Source organism: Tachysurus fulvidraco, chromosome 23 (assembly GCF_022655615.1).
Source record: "Tachysurus fulvidraco isolate hzauxx_2018 chromosome 23, HZAU_PFXX_2.0, whole genome shotgun sequence".
In the NCBI taxonomy this organism is placed as follows: domain Eukaryota; kingdom Metazoa; phylum Chordata; class Actinopteri; order Siluriformes; family Bagridae; genus Tachysurus; species Tachysurus fulvidraco.
Genome location: NC_062540.1, coordinates 16,225,804 through 16,241,798, shown reverse-complemented (window position 1 = coordinate 16,241,798; position 15,995 = coordinate 16,225,804). Strand labels below are relative to the sequence as shown.

General features: G+C 37.0%; 1 protein-coding gene across 8 annotated transcripts in view; it reads left to right on the top strand.

Annotated features, from left to right (window-relative positions):
• The window catches only part of scn8aa (sodium channel, voltage gated, type VIII, alpha subunit a), a 52,701-nt gene that overhangs the window by 14,526 nt on the left and 22,180 nt on the right, over nt 1-15,995 (top strand). For 3 of the 8 annotated variants that reach the window (XM_047807246.1, XM_027170517.2, XM_027170518.2), the window contains exons 4-12: nt 1-90; nt 1,177-1,305; nt 3,121-3,212; nt 7,425-7,646; nt 8,859-8,922; nt 9,091-9,232; nt 12,144-12,350; nt 12,502-12,780; nt 13,268-13,582. In XM_047807246.1, the coding sequence (XP_047663202.1) occupies nt 1-90; nt 1,177-1,305; nt 3,121-3,212; nt 7,425-7,646; nt 8,859-8,922; nt 9,091-9,232; nt 12,144-12,350; nt 12,502-12,780; nt 13,268-13,582 (1,540 nt within the window). Of the gene's footprint in view, nt 91-1,176; nt 1,306-2,798; nt 2,891-3,120; nt 3,213-7,424; nt 7,647-8,858; nt 8,923-9,090; nt 9,233-12,143; nt 12,351-12,501; nt 12,781-13,267; nt 13,583-15,995 lie in introns of all 8 variants that reach the window. The other 5 variants (XM_047807247.1, XM_027170520.2, XM_047807248.1 and 2 more) reach the window with 3 other exon arrangements.

Genomic DNA, 15,995 nt, shown 5'->3' with positions numbered 1-15,995 from the left:
ATTATTCAGCATGATCATCATGTGCACCATTCTGACCAACTGTGTATTCATGACGTTTAGTAATCCTCCAGAATGGTCCAAACAAGTAGAGTAAGTATTTCTTTCACACCGCATGAACACCTTAATAAAATATACAAATACAGTATAAAATGCATGCTATTTTAAGACCTATTTAAAGAAATAGGAACGCCAAGTGTGTCTATTTCTGTATTTGCTTGAGAAATCATTATAAAACCATGTATTAGCTCCTCTGTATAGTTCCTCATGTCTGGAGCATAAGACAAGCTGTACACAACCCTATCCAATGTTGAAATATGAAAAATGTGAGAGACTCCACAAAAAAAAAAAAGAGACAGATTTTGTGATATTTTTATCCTGGATCATATCTCAGTCCTCCTACACCACAAGATTTGCCCAGACTAAGCTAACACTCTCGAGTCAAAATCTTCATATTCCTAATTCTAACAATATTCCCGACTCTCAAAACCTACTGAGATATCTTAGTATTTCCATGAAGATTAAAACAAACATCAGCTTGGCTGTCACAGATTAAACGCCTTCAACACATGATGTCAAGTTAGTGAGATGTAAATATTGAACATGCTTAATAACAACTACAGTAGACTGTGGATTATTAGGATTGGCTTTTACTCCACATCTCAGAAGAATCTGAAGAGATAATTATTTAAAATAGATCTTTTTTAATCATTTACATTTATTTCAGACACCCTTATCCAGAGGGACCTATATTTATCTAATTTATACAGCTGAGCAATTGTGGGTTAAGGGCCTTGCTCAGGGGCCCTGCAGTGGCAGCATCGTGGTCCTGGGATTGAAACTCACAACCTTCTGATCAGTAATCCAGCACCTTAAACACCAGGCTACCACATCCCTCAAAATCCTTATTCTTTCAGGTGGAATACTTAAAGGTTCTATGTAGAAACCGAGCATTTTCCTCTCAGAAAGGGTCCAGTGAAAACCTTAAGAACCCTTAATTAACAAATGAACCCTTTAAAGCAACCATATTTCAACAGTTTCTGTTTTGCATGTTCTTGATCATTAAGACATCATATTTATATTTATATTAATATTACTCTTGTCAGAATGTTTTTTTAATCCATGTCTCAGATCATTACTAATAACTCTAATTGATTTCTGTCACTTTCTTGTACACAGGTACACATTCACAGGAATTTATACGTTCGAATCACTCGTCAAAATCATCGCCCGCGGCTTCTGTATAGACGACTTCACATTCCTGCGAGACCCATGGAACTGGCTGGATTTCATGGTCATCTCGATGGCGTAAGTATCCTCCAGCACACATTATCACAGCGTATGATTAGATCACAAAAACATTTTAGAATCACTCTGAACAATGCCCTTAATGATTAAAGTATTTAATTTGATTGCAGTGGTTAAAAACCAAAATGCTCACCCTTTAATAAGAAACAAAAAACCCTGAATCGAATTTTAAATATTAATCTGAACACGAGCCTATAAGGTTACAATAAGCAACTTTCTACTCTTATTACACTAAATGAACAGGGGAAGTTCTACACCCTCCCCTTTTTATATCCATCTAATCACAGCATAACTAATACCTTTTCTACCAGTTTATCTCTGTTATACTTTTCAGAAGATTGACCTTGAAACTAACCAAGCTTTGCATAGGACCTCGGATCATTAATCAACATATTATTAAGTTTTCATTCATGTTTATGTGTAGATCTATTGTCTATCGTACATTTTTGTAGCATTACTATATTAATAGCCATTATAAAGAATTTGTAATAGAGAAATTTACGGGTGACTTTGACTTGCTGGATATGTCTGTCCTCTTTAGTGTTTTCTCTCTGAACTCCTTACTTTGTTTGGTCTCTGTACTTTTTCTGTCTCTTTAATGAGTGGAGTGTGTATGTTGTGTGAGCTTAGATATATTTCTACACACAGTATATTTACCTTTTAAAGCATTCCATCAAGACCACCTGTTTCCTTGTTCCTGTTCCTGACAGCTCCTGGAGAAATGCCGGCCACGGACCGTGCTTTGACACTGTCTCATTTCCCACAGATCACTTTCACACATCATTTTTTTGTAATGGCCATTGTGTAAGGGCAAGATCATTGTGTCAGGGCTATGTTCAGAGATACTGTATGCATCTTAGGCATCTTAATTATAAAAGTTAACTCACTATTTAAATGGAGAAGTTTACTTGTATTTGGCTTACACTTAATTCCGTCTATTTACTGAGCGGCCCATATGCGTTATATTTCTCAGCGCTATCATAAAGTAATGCTTAGATTAATCTGTTGCTTTTCTGTAAGAATATGCACGCATGCTTTAACAACTGCTATGCTTATGGCTTGTTTTGATCTTAATTTGATCCCAAAACGATAAAACGAAGCAGAGGTTCTGATTAAAAAGCTGTTTCCTCCCAAGTCCACCAATAAAATACATTTTAAAGGAACTTAAATGCTTAAGAACAAAGTCAGAAATTTGGTTTTAAATCATCACTAAGCGTGTGTACCTCTGAACAAGGCTGTAAATGCATTGCACTACACGGTTAGCAATGATGTTGATGAAAAGGAAGTAAGGTCTATTCATGTAAACCAAAGGCAGACAAAAAAATCCACACAATTTAATCCTCGTCTTTGTTGCGTCTTCATTAATCGTATCGTTATGTATCGAAGGGTTAAACAGAAAGAGAGATCAGCCCTTACTTACCTGTAATGTCTGCCTGTGGTTCTGAATCGTTGTGATCGTGTGTCTCTGTGTAACTTTGATTTGATTATTGCAGGTATATAACAGAGTTTGTAAACCTAGGCAATGTCTCAGCTCTGCGCACATTCAGAGTTCTGAGGGCATTGAAAACTATTTCTGTAATCCCAGGTAAGCGCGTGTGTGGACGGGAGGGGCCGTGTGCCGTGTGTGTGTGTGTGTGTGTGTGTGTGTGTGTGTGTGCGTGTACATGTGTGTTGTTTCTTTTCCTTTTCTTTTCTTTCCCCCTCTTCGTGGACAGGCTCTGTGAGTGGTGTAGTTCCTGGTCCAGTGGCGTGCTGGTGTTCTTGCCGTGTTTGTTGTGGTCATTGGTGTCTGTGTGTGATCCTCCCTTATTTCAGATATGTAACAGAGTTTGTGGACCTGGGGAATGTATCTGCGCTGAGAACGTTCAGAGTTCTCCGAGCATTGAAAACTATCTCTGTCATTCCAGGTGAGGCCCAATTTAAACACTGAGGCTGAGTTTTGCGTTTCTGTTTTTCATTTAAGTTTCATTTCACATTTATGATTTTAGCAAGGATTACATTAGAAGTGATTTGGTTTGCTTTCTTTTTTTTCCTTCTACCTCCAAAATGATCAAAAATGGTACTTATACATTTTTGATAGGCTTTGCAGTCTACTGTTGCACTGTGGTCTCATAGTCTTATAGCATTACTTTCTGCCCTGAAGGAGACCCACTGACACGCAGAGGCTCACGGAGCAGCAGCAAAAGTCCAAAACCTCTACCACAATTTGCATTATTTCACATTTGCATTTACGACATTCGGCAGACGCCTTTATCCAGAGCGACGTACACAAGTGCTTTGAAGTCTCTATCAGTAAATACATTCTGATCCTGGTTCACTAGCCCATACTAAGAGTACCATCTGTCTAAAAAAACTCAGATGGAAGGCAATATAGTTAACAAAGCACACAGACGACACTATTAATTATTTGGTTTAAATGTTGGGTGCTCTGATGTGAAGCTTCTTTTATTGCCTTGCAGTGGTGCTAGTAGCAGTTAAGTTCAGTGCAGCTTAATATCAATCAATACACTAAATAATAAAGTGCAGGACAATATATGTCTATATACTAATATCAGTTCAAGTCAATTCAAGCCTCAAGATTTTAAGCACTTGATGTTAAATTAATGTGATATTTATTATCATGTTCTTGAATACAACATGAACTTCTGAATTACTGACACTCTTCAAATGAACATGTAACCTTTGTATTAAACGTTATTGACAATAATTCAGCGGTAAGATTTTCCTTTAGACATAAAATCACAAGACCATTCATTTATGACTACACAGCATAAATTATAGAGTATAATATATCCCATTTTCTCTTACAAACACACGCGTAATGATGATCGATACTTCTAAAGAATATTCCCAATTTGTCTTGTCCGTTTAAATGATTGTGTTGTATGGTTTGCAGCCCCTAGTTAAAATATATAATATAACAGATGCACAAGACAGAATAAATAAATAGACATAACTACATGCTGTTTTAGCAGGTTTATGTTTTAGTACATAGCTACTTTAGAACAATCCCGTAAACTTCCAGAAAGCCTTAACTCTCATAACTGTGTAGACTTCCTTCACTGAATATTAAGCTGAGATGCGGGTTGTGTCCCAAATGACATACTACACACTATGCACTCACACTATGCACTATGTTTATGATTGTTAAAAGGGTCATACGCTCTCAAATGGAACACTAATGGTTTTTTATTAGCGGAGGTATAAACCGCTTCCCAGTCGATGGCTAATGATGTTGAGCGCATGTAATGCAAATACAGTGAATTTTTTAAAACGATGAAAAATAAATCCCACGACGTGGAGTAATCTAAAACACGTTTCCACCAGAGTGTCTTCGGCTATCTTGAAAACGATTTCTCATCCAGCGTCAGTGCCTGGTTAGCCCCTCCCCTTTTCATCTATGTAATCACAGTGTGGCGTTGAGTGCACGAAGGGTTCAACATTCCACTCTTAATTTTTTTTCCGGTTGAATGAGTGCATCTTCCAGGTCATTAAAGTGCACATCTAATTGTTAAACAAACTACACTGCTCACCCTATTTTAGAGTGGTGTAGAATAGTGCATACGTATGTGATCTGGGACACATCTTAAAGCTAGAGCTATATGGTTTTTTTGTCTTGTGTGATGTAAGAAATCTAGAAATGTAACATGTCAAGCAGAAGTAACACTTCATATTAGATGTTAATCAGTATCTACATTTCAATGCACTTTAATTCCTAAATCTATCTTACTTATTTATGGAGACTGCCAAGCCTAGATTGGGGATATATTTTATGCTGCATGACGCTTTGAAAGACACTTGCTTTTATAATATTAGCCCAGAACGAGCTTGGTTGACTTATTTATCTGAACTTTATTTATTTATTTTGTTTCATTTTGAGTTTATTTTATTTGTGTAGCGGCCTGGGAAACACATTTGGACAATTTTAGCATTATAGACAATATATTCTAGAAAATGAACTGAAATATGTTTCTCTTTTGCTTTAGTCCAAACAACACATTTTTTTTTTCCATTTGCAAATCCCCAAAAAGCTTGAAGACTGCATTCTGATTGCAGCTCAGGAGCGTCGTGGACATTGTGACGGTCTCTATCTGATTATGAACTAATTCGATTAGGCGGATAGTCTGGGTCACTACGGCGTGTAGATGGTCAAAAAAGTCATCGTTCATTAGTGTTCAGGGTTGAGGAAATCATACTTAGCTAGCAAGCTTTTAAACGTTCTTTGGTCAGACAGGCTGTTTTTAAATGAATGGTAAGGTTTAGTTGAACTGAATCCTTCCAAAACATGAAATGAAAAAAGCAAAATAAAAACATTTCCTTGCCATTTTGCCGAAATCCAATTCAATTTCTTAAATTCGGAGTGTAAGAGTATGTTATAGGCAGAACAAACTAAGATTCTTTGTCTTTTGTTGCCAGAATTCAGTCACAGCACATCTGATGGGTTTTCCCAGACCGCTACACATTTACATTTATGAAACCTTTAAAACAAAACAAAACAAAACAAAACAAAACAAAACAAAACACCACATAAAGGAATTTGGATACTTTCATATTACTTAAAAATAATGATACAAAAAAATCCTGGTGTCTTTTCTTGCTTCATGAGCAAGTAGCAGGAAACTCTAGTATAATATAGTGTAATAATAAAATATATAATATAATCTTCAGTAATCATTTCCACAGATCAATCTTTCCTCTTCTGATGGGTCATTTAGACTAATCTTAATCCTGGAAAAAAACAGGAATATTTTCAGCTTTGAGAAAGTATAATTTATTTAGATTTGAGGAGAGTATAGTGATAATTTGCTACTTGTGCTCAGTTCTCCATTATGGGCCAGAGGTTGACCATGTTAATGTGCTGACTTTTGATTTGGTGAGGTAAAGAGGTTCGGGGTAAAGGGTTTTGCACTTCTAACGATGAAAAGTCCAACAGGTGCTACATCAGATGTCGCTGATGGACTGTATGCATTCAGCCTTAGGGTTTAAATGCCCTGCATGAAATCTCCACTTTGATCCCTCTCCCTGCATGCTCTCCCTCTGTCATGGCCCCCTTGCTGTGCTGCAGTATTTAAATATGGATGGATGTCACAGACGTATCGATGGGAGTCCTCTCTTTGGGTCATCACAGATCACTGAAACTTTCACAACACTAGGATCCTTACTTAGCTTAAGTTGTGTATTCATGCAATATCAGGGTTTATAAGTAACCTCTTATCACAGCGCTGTGGATTTCTCGATTCTTATTGTCCAGGAAGGGTTGATTAATTTAATTGGCCGTTTCTATAGTAACAGCTAATTCAGAAGGGTGTAGCGCATGCACCGGAAAAAATCAGATTTAAAAACGTGTAGGTTTAGATATGGTCAGGAATTGTGGGAAGAGGCATTTATTTAAATGTTTGCTTATTCAGATGAGTGTTTGACATTCCCGTTTCTCAGTAACAAGGTGCTACCGGCAAAATAAGAGTGATAAATAAAAGTAAATATAAAAGTTATGAGAACCTAACCAACTTGTTGAGCATTCTAAAATGCTCAACAAATTCTGTCATTATAAAAACATATAAACTGTACAATATTATATGCAAAAAACAGTAATTGTTGGCTAATTGCTGCGGTATAAGTGGAGTGGAACATTTGGAGGTGTAATTGAAAATGATCAACTTTCACCTTCACTTTGCTTTACTCCTCTTTTCAGTTTCTATAGTGAATGAGGATGTAAAGAGATGGCTCCTAAATATTTGCTGTGTATTGTTGTGATCATAATATATGATATATTTTTTAATGTTAGTTTTGTGTGCATCTGGTCTATTTCTCTACTTATAAAGGAGGTCAAGGCATGATCACAAAAATTGATTTTGCTTTTTAAATTGGTGGACTTCAAAAAACACAGACAACTAAAACCCTGTGTGTATGTGTTTGTGAGAGAAAGAGAAAGAAAGAGAGAGTTTATGTAATTGGCTGCACTATGTATATGACCTCTTTAAAACCTTCTGTCTCACTTTCATGCCTTGAGACCCCTTTCGTCCACATTTGCCAGTTGAACACGTACAAAACTTCTCCGTGCCTTTCTCTTTGCCTGTGTGTGTGTGTGAATGTGTGGGGGCATTTTCACCACCATCCAGGTCTAAAGACCATTGTTGGCGCCTTGATCCAGTCAGTAAAGAAGCTCTCGGATGTGATGATCCTCACAGTGTTCTGTCTCAGCGTCTTTGCCCTCATCGGCCTGCAGCTCTTCATGGGGAACCTGCGGCACAAGTGTGTCATCTGGCCCATCAACATGACTGAATTATACCAGGCCAATGGCAGTGAAACCTTCGACTTTAGCGAGTACATCATGAACGAAAGTGAGAGACGCCTCATGAATCCAGTTAAAATAATACAATTATTGATCATGAACAGTGCACAGATTTGACCATTATGGGTTTCAAGTGACTCAGAGCAAAGTGGAATAGAAAATGAGAAGTTTGGGGTAGAAATGAATGTTTTTGACATTCAGGGCTGGAAATGAAATGTATTTTGAAACATCTTAGGAAATTTGTATATCACTGACTACAACTGAAAATGAATACTTAGTTTAATTTAATGGCACCTCTGTGAAAAAAAATCTCTCTAGTTTATTATATAATTTTACTTATATTTTATAATATAGCCAATAGAATAATTCATTAGTTTATTCTAATAGAAAAAGTCAAACGCCGGTCTACTAACAAAAAGGGTTAATGCAATATCTTTATTATTCACTTCTATCATTGTCCAGTTAGATTTTGTAATTTTCACAGAATTTTAGTCCAATTATGGAGTCAAAGTAAAAATTTATACTTTTGCTACAACTGGCACATTTAATTATGTGTATTTTAAATATTATATATAGACTGAGGTTCATGCAGTTCAGAAAACATGTTCATTTGTTAGTCCGAAATGCAAGGACAGAACAAAGGTAAAGAAATGTTTACCAAGTGCACAGAATAATGAGCACAGTGCATAGAAATAATAAAAGTCATAAAAATCCTGCAAACACAAAGAACACAAAGCTTTATTTCACAAGCTATTCACTTTCATATTGTGTTTGATTAGAACTGGAGTGGACTGAGACCACGATGCTCCACATAATCTGAGCCTGTTTGCTGTGTGTTCTCACCTGTCTAAACAAACTGCACCAGGGTTCAGCTCAAACAGACTAAACATTGTAAATCTGGAAAATAAAAAAGATAAAATGTAGATTATATTAAAACTTTTGACTTACATAAATAAATGCATGATAAAATAAATTTCTCTTAAATTTCATGGGAGTGTAAACAAATTTTAATTGATTTCGTGCTTAACCAGGCACAGGTTTAAATCTTTATTTATAGAACTCATTTTAGAATAAAATTTAAAATCATTTCGTCTAAATAACAGAAAATATCAATACCAGTAATGTAACTTTTTCTACATTCTACATTTTCTGTGCTTTTTCCACTCTATTTTGAAGATTATATTTTTAACTCCAAAAAAACAAAAAACAAAAAACAAACAAACACTAGGAATACTGTAAATGTTTCTCTGTTTGTCACCAGAAAATTACTACATACTCCCTGGCAGCCTGGACGCTCTGTTATGTGGGAACGGCTCTGATGCTGGGTGAGTTTATGTGCAGTCTCTTTCCCACAACATATCAGCTTAAATACTATTAAATATGCTCCAGAGATGAACATAAATATCCTGGAAGTCCTGCTTTGTATGTAAAAAAGCCTTTCTGCTGTAAGAAATCTTGTAGCTTTGACGCGTGTTTTGTGTGTCTTTGGTTAGACGTTGTCCTGAAGGCTACACATGTATGAAGGCTGGACGCAATCCAAACTACGGCTACACCAGCTTTGACAGCTTCGGCTGGGCATTTCTTGCTCTTTTTCGTCTCATGACTCAGGACTTTTGGGAGAACTTGTACATGCTGGTAAGCGTCCATCATATTTTAGCTTTGACAGGACTGATATTTTACTGACAGCAAGTTTTACGCTGTTCTCTGAGGATTATGAGCGATTGTGGTTTTCACTGTGTGATAATATAAACACGGTAAGTTATTTTTATCCATATAACCCAATGCTATATACTGTAGTATTCTTGAACGTGATTGGTTGGAGGGCATTGATTCATTTTCTATAACAGCTCACCTCAGACAGTTGTTTATTAACGCTAATTCTAATGTCTTTTCCTTAGTCAGAGCTTCTTCACACAGACTAGTATGACAAACATCCACATAATATTAAAATAAATAATAACATAAGCATTACTATGCTCTAAAGTGTTTTTAACGACTTACAATTCAAAATAGAAGTAATCTCAAAAAGGTTTTGACATAAAATATAACTGTGTACTTTTTTATTGTATGCATATTTCTATGCCGGTCAAACAACAGATGACATCACTTTCCTTCCTCCACCCTGAGAGTGAATGTAATACTCCTTAACCAGTTCTGTGAAACGCTCTAAATTTAATTATATGTAGAAATGAGACTGAGCTGCTTTAGCTTTGCGTGTTTAGCTGTGGTTCTGAGTGGAACGTTGTAGGCTGCTCTGTAATGGCTGAAACACTTTAGAATGCAGTAGCGACCGGGAAGAGGCATGAAATATTAACCTTCGGATTACAGCACATGCAGACTGATGAGAAATGTCTTACAGATGGGAGTACAAAGCCTACCCTATTTTTGGTCCTAGCTTTGAATCTACATTTTTAATATTTGCTCACTTTCATGTCATGCTCGTCGACGGCCCCCTGTACGACAGGGGACTATATTTACACCTCCTCACCTCCGAATTTAGAGGCTGTTGGCCAGCATTATGGTGCACAGTGTGTCAATGTTTGGAATTTCAGCTTTGAACTTGATTATTGATTTTTTTTTTGAGATATCCTGATGCACAAGAAACCACCTCAAAACCTCAATAATTCATACTCTTTATTTATTAGAGGGAATAAGGTTTTATTTATTAGGAGGGTTTGATGTGGATGGGACTGTAACTGTAAATGGCCACACAGCAGTCATCTCAAAATGCTCAGAGTTCTCTAGCAGAATTATTTCTTAAATGTTGCATCATTTTTTTTATTAATACAGCCCATGTACTAACTGCAGAGTCTTTCATAATTTAAAATATTTGTATATATATGTGTGTGTGTGTGTGTGTGTGTGTGTGTGTGTGTGTGTGTGTGTGTGTGTGTGTGTGTGTGTGTGTGTGTGTGTGTCTCTGTTTGTGTGTGTGTGGTTGTGTGTGTGTGTGTGTGTGTGTGTAAATTTACTGTATACATATGTGGCAATATTTCATGGAATGGATTAATTTTGTATACAGAACTAAGCATTGTAGCATTCTATGATGTATGGTATCATATCCAAAGCACCTTAATAAGCACCAGATAATTCTTGACTGATGCAGAATGAGTAAATAGATACCCAAGCTATTTGAGAAGCATGCGTTATTATATCCCATTATAACATTACTCTGTGACATTTCCACATTATCAAAAGCAGATCATTTTAAACCTTCTACAATAATATCTCTTGCTATTGACATAGCGTCTGTGTTACTTAACTGTAAATAGAAAAAGAAAATTCTCCTCCTTATATTCTTAACAGATCAGTTAAACCCATTAAAGAATATTGCCTTATTTTTTAATAAAAGATTGAAAGTGTAACATGAATCCAACCTATATATATATATATATATATATATATATATATATATATATATATATATATATATATATATATATATATATCATGTATATCATGTAGTAATATAATATAATATAATATAATATAATACACTGAGAGACAATTATGCTTTTTGTAAGTTATGTAATATCTCAAACTCCATCTTGTTTTTTATTGTGTTTTTGTTAATATTAGGATAAGTGGAATGGAAGATGGGTGGAAACGGTTTAATGATAAAATTCATGTAATATTTATATTTATATGAAATGTATATGAAGCTTAGATTAGCTTGCCATGTCTGATTCTTTTTTCTTCACTTCTCAAACTTTGCCAAGGTCTATCAGCTCTACCCATTAAAAACTCTTCTATTAAAGCGATTCAATGTTTTTTCTGACTCCAAGCATAGGACAAATATTTTGCCATTCTATTAGGTCTCTTAGTCATTCACAGCACAAATATAAGTGGGTTAAGTAGTGTGTATAAGCATAAAATCATGGTTAAAATCTAGAAAATGTAGAGAACCAGGTGTGAAAAGATGAGTGTGTGATCATGAGATCAGCAGCTCCACCACAGTCTAGTCCCCATCCTGTCTGTGCAACATGACTGATGTATGTTTGTACACCGAGTTCATGTAAAAAAAAAAAAAAAAATTGGAGAATCAGCATGTTATAAATGATCTTGTCTTCTCAAATAGCAGGTCCTTATAACTTACAGTTGGATTTGTTTACTGCATTTTTGCTCTTCGTTCCCATTATAGATTTAGTCCCACTTTGCTCTTATAATTAGCGCCACTCTTCTGAGGGCTTTTCACTAGATGTTGGAATCATGTCCGTGGGGTTTGTGATCATTTAAATAAAGAGTCAGGCTCTTATATCTGGTGAAGATGTCTGGGGTTTGGTGGATGTTCCAGTTCATCCCAGCTTTGAGGGGTTGAGGTTAGGACTTAGTGTGGCACACTCAGGTTCTTCTTCTCCAACTGTAACACATCATGTCTTCATGAAGCTCGTTTTGTGCACAGGAGTATTATCATGCCTGAACAGGTTTAAGCCTCTTAGTTCCAGTAAAGTCAAATTGTAATTTTACTGCATACAAAGAAGGCCAGGAACACCTAAACATGTTTGATACTGTAATAAATTGTTTTTTTTTTAAAATAATTTCTCAGACTCTCCGAGCAGCAGGGAAGACCTACATGATCTTTTTTGTGCTGGTGATCTTTGTGGGCTCATTCTACCTTGTCAATCTCATCCTGGCTGTGGTGGCAATGGCTTATGAAGAGCAGAACCAGGCCACCATGGAGGAAGCAACTAGGAAAGAGGAGGAATTCAAAGCCATGATGGAACAGATTAGGAAACAGCAAGAGGATGCCCAGGTTACTGAAATTACTGCATAGTGTCCTCTCCAGAATTGTAGGACTGTTCTATATCTACTAATATTAGTAAATTTGCCATTTTTTGTTGTGTTTTTACATGTTGATATTTTGCATACATATTGACAAATCCCTCGGTCGGTCACTGTCGCAGGCAAACGCCATGGCCACATCAGCAGGTACGGTGTCGGAGGACGCAGCGGAGGATGATGGAGTGGAGAACCTGTCGTGTAGCTCCTCTGAGATGTCCAAACTCAGTTCTAAGAGTGCCAAGGAACGCAGGAACCGCAAGAAGAAGTGGAAGCAGAAGGAGCAGGACAGGGAAAAAGGGGACAGTGAGAAGTTTGTTAAATCTGAATCAGACGATGGCAGCAAGAAGAGGTTCCGTTTCCCCGATAACCGCTTAGGCCGCAGGTCTTCCATCATGAACCAGGTGTGTCAGAGAATCCAAGGGTCAGTGTGTGTTGGAACTCTGTGGTGGAATTGCATGCAATTCTTCTATACATTTACAGTATATTTATTCACTTGGCAGATGTTTTTATGCAAATTAATTTGAGCTGAGCACATGAAGGTTAAGGGTTTTATCTCAAGGAGCTCAAACAGTAACAGGAGCTAGGCAGTACTGGGATTTAAGCTCAATCCTCTAATATCCTCAATCCTCAGTAGTCCAGAGCCCAAGTCAAAGCATTCTCTATTATGAGAAACTTCTAGAAAAAGAGCCTATTTATTTAATAATTGTTCAAAATGATGAAGCCTGCTGCACATATATGTCATTTTTTGTGACATCTTCTATGACAGTATAATCATGACAGTGATGGAATAAGCATGCCAAATTACCTTGCCAAAACAACATACAATCCGGGTTGAGAGAGGAAGAGTGTTCTGTCTTGATCATTTACATTTTTTCCGCTCCACTTCAGTCTCTCCTCAGCATCCCTGGCTCACCCTTCTTATCACGCCACAACAGCAAGAGCAGCATCTTCAGCTTCAAAGGCCGTTGCCGGGACGCAGGCTCTGAGAACGAGTTTGCGGATGATGAACACAGTACGGTGGAGGAGTGCGATCAGAGACGTAGCTCACTGTTTAGCCCGTACCGCCGCAGCAGTTACAGCGGCTACCACGGAAAACACAACAGCACGGTGGACTGCAACGGGGTCGTGTCACTAATCGGGCCTGGTCCTGGAGGACGCCTACTGCCTGAGGTGATAATAGATAAGGCAGCTTCTGACGACAGCGTAAGGACAGCTACGAGTAGATCAGTATAGGCACGGACATCTTTCCTCTCTGATCCTTGGCTTTCTTTTAATTTTCTCTTTTTTTTTTCCTTTTTCTCCTGCATTTGACACTTTGTTTATGGTTATTATTTTGATTTTGCTCTCCTTTTGCCCTTTTTTGTTTTGGGTTGAAGCTCGGTTAGCAATCTGCCTGTGGCTGTTGACTTTGCCAGAATGAAAATGAGAATTATAATGTAAAAAAAATAAATAAAATACACACATATATAGCAAAAGCTATTTGCACCCAGGTGAAAATGAGAATGTGTCCAGTTTAGTTTTAGGTGCTAATTCCCACCCACTAGTTTGTTCTCGATATTACATTTCACTATACAAATATAGACCCTGCTTTTAATTACACAACAGCCTAATGTTAGCTCTCTTAAATAGGTTTAATTAAACGATTTCAGAGCTTACCTAATGCTGGCTAGCATTTTAATAAACCTGGTTACTGGTTAAAATAGTTTGCCTAACCAGCTCTAGCTTGCTATTTGCTACTGGTTTACATTATGAGAAAAAAAAATCTTTGGCTTTATAATTATACAGTACAGTATATTATATTATACCTAATGTGTACTAGCTTGTTAGTGAATCTGTCTCACACTTTCAGTGACATTATCAGCTAGCACAGTTTCAGTGACATAATTCTCTAGCTTGGTAGCAAACATGGCTAATCATTTCAAATGCATAGCTTGCTAGCTTCCCTGGTTGCTAGTTTGCTAGTTTATTAGGAGTATTTGTGTCTGGGTTATACAAAATTCTAGTAAGCCATTTGTTAGCAAGCTTTAGCTCCTAAAATAATTATTCTGTGTTAAGGTAGCTGGCTACATAGTTAATGTTGCTAAAGTAGGAAGTGTCAGTTCTTTTCCTCATGTTTTCAATGTATTTAGGGACATAAATCACTGTACTGGGTGCAAATGGACACAAGAAGAACTGCTTCTGGAAGAACTGACAGTAATATATGGAATAAATTTTTCATGCATTTCCAGCAGCATTCGGAAAAAAAAACTGAGTTGCCATTTTATTAGTTAGTAAATCAGTTTTAATAAACTGGCAACCTGGTTTATATGAGCATATAATGCTAGCTAAAATTTCACAGAAGTACAAAGTATATCTTTATCATTTAATAGAAATAAACAATGTACATTTTCTGAACATGCATATTTCATTAAGCGTTGTTGTCTTCACGTTTGTCACTCATTTGGACACATTCATTTGTTCCACATCTGCATTTTTCTCCGTTGTCTCATTCGTCTATTCCGTCCTGTGTGTTTATTTGTCGTGTGGTGGTATGTAAACGTGTAAAGACGTTTCACTGTCCTTCCGTACATCTTCAGATGATCTCCTGCGTATTGCTTTTAAGATGTGAAACTGAAATACAATTTCAGTTGCATTAATGGAAGATGAACATTAAGATCTCACTTCTGCATGTGTCTGAGCACTTAGTCCATTTTAACCATCACTGTGGTGTTTTAGGAGATTCCCACTGTGTGTCCAAGATGAACAGTAATGCACATCCTGCCTGTTTTATCAGGCTTTAGATCACATAATTGTCTGTTATTTTGTGTGTGTGTGTGTGTGTGTGTGTGTGTGTGTGTGTGTGTGTGTGTGTGTGTGTGTGTGTGTGTGTGTGTGTGTGTGTGTGTGTGTACACAGAGGAAGAGAGACAGGCTGTATCAATCACACAGCCTCATTATCTGCTCATTCTGTCACACATTCTGTCTTTTATTCGCATCTCATTTGGAACTGGGGACAAAAATTAAAAGAGCTTCTTTTTCTCTCCATAATTTCAGTTTCTTTTTTTTTCTTCTTACATTTCTTTTATATATATATATCAATGATTTTAATACCCACTCTGAATGGACAATCTTCTGCCGCTCCTGACTGTAGCTAGCATGACAGTTTGCCGTTCTTACGAATCTTTGAGAGCCCTTGTGTATCTAAATGCAGCATGAAAACGGACTGATGGATTATGGTGTCTATAATTTTTTCCCTCTCTGACTCTTATAACTATGAGCTGAGTGCATGCTGATGCACGCTAACTGCTGCCCCTCCGGCATCCTAGATGGTGCAATAATACGCAGGCTTCTGAGATGGGGAAGAGAGTAAAGCCAAATTGTGCTTTAGTGGACTGATTTAATTAACTGGTGATTTACCAGGCTTCGGGCGCAGCTTCCAGACAAGGCTGTGCGTCATTGTGAAGAGTCTGTGTAAAAAGCAAAATCAAATATCTCTAGCTCTCCGTTTCTCCCTGTGAAAGCCTACATGTTTTTGCACTTAACTGAATTTCTGACTGACTTTTCTGATAGTGACAATCTCTTTCCTCTGCTTCTGTGATGTACTTCAGACTGTGGTTTCTGAATGCTTTCAGTTTAAC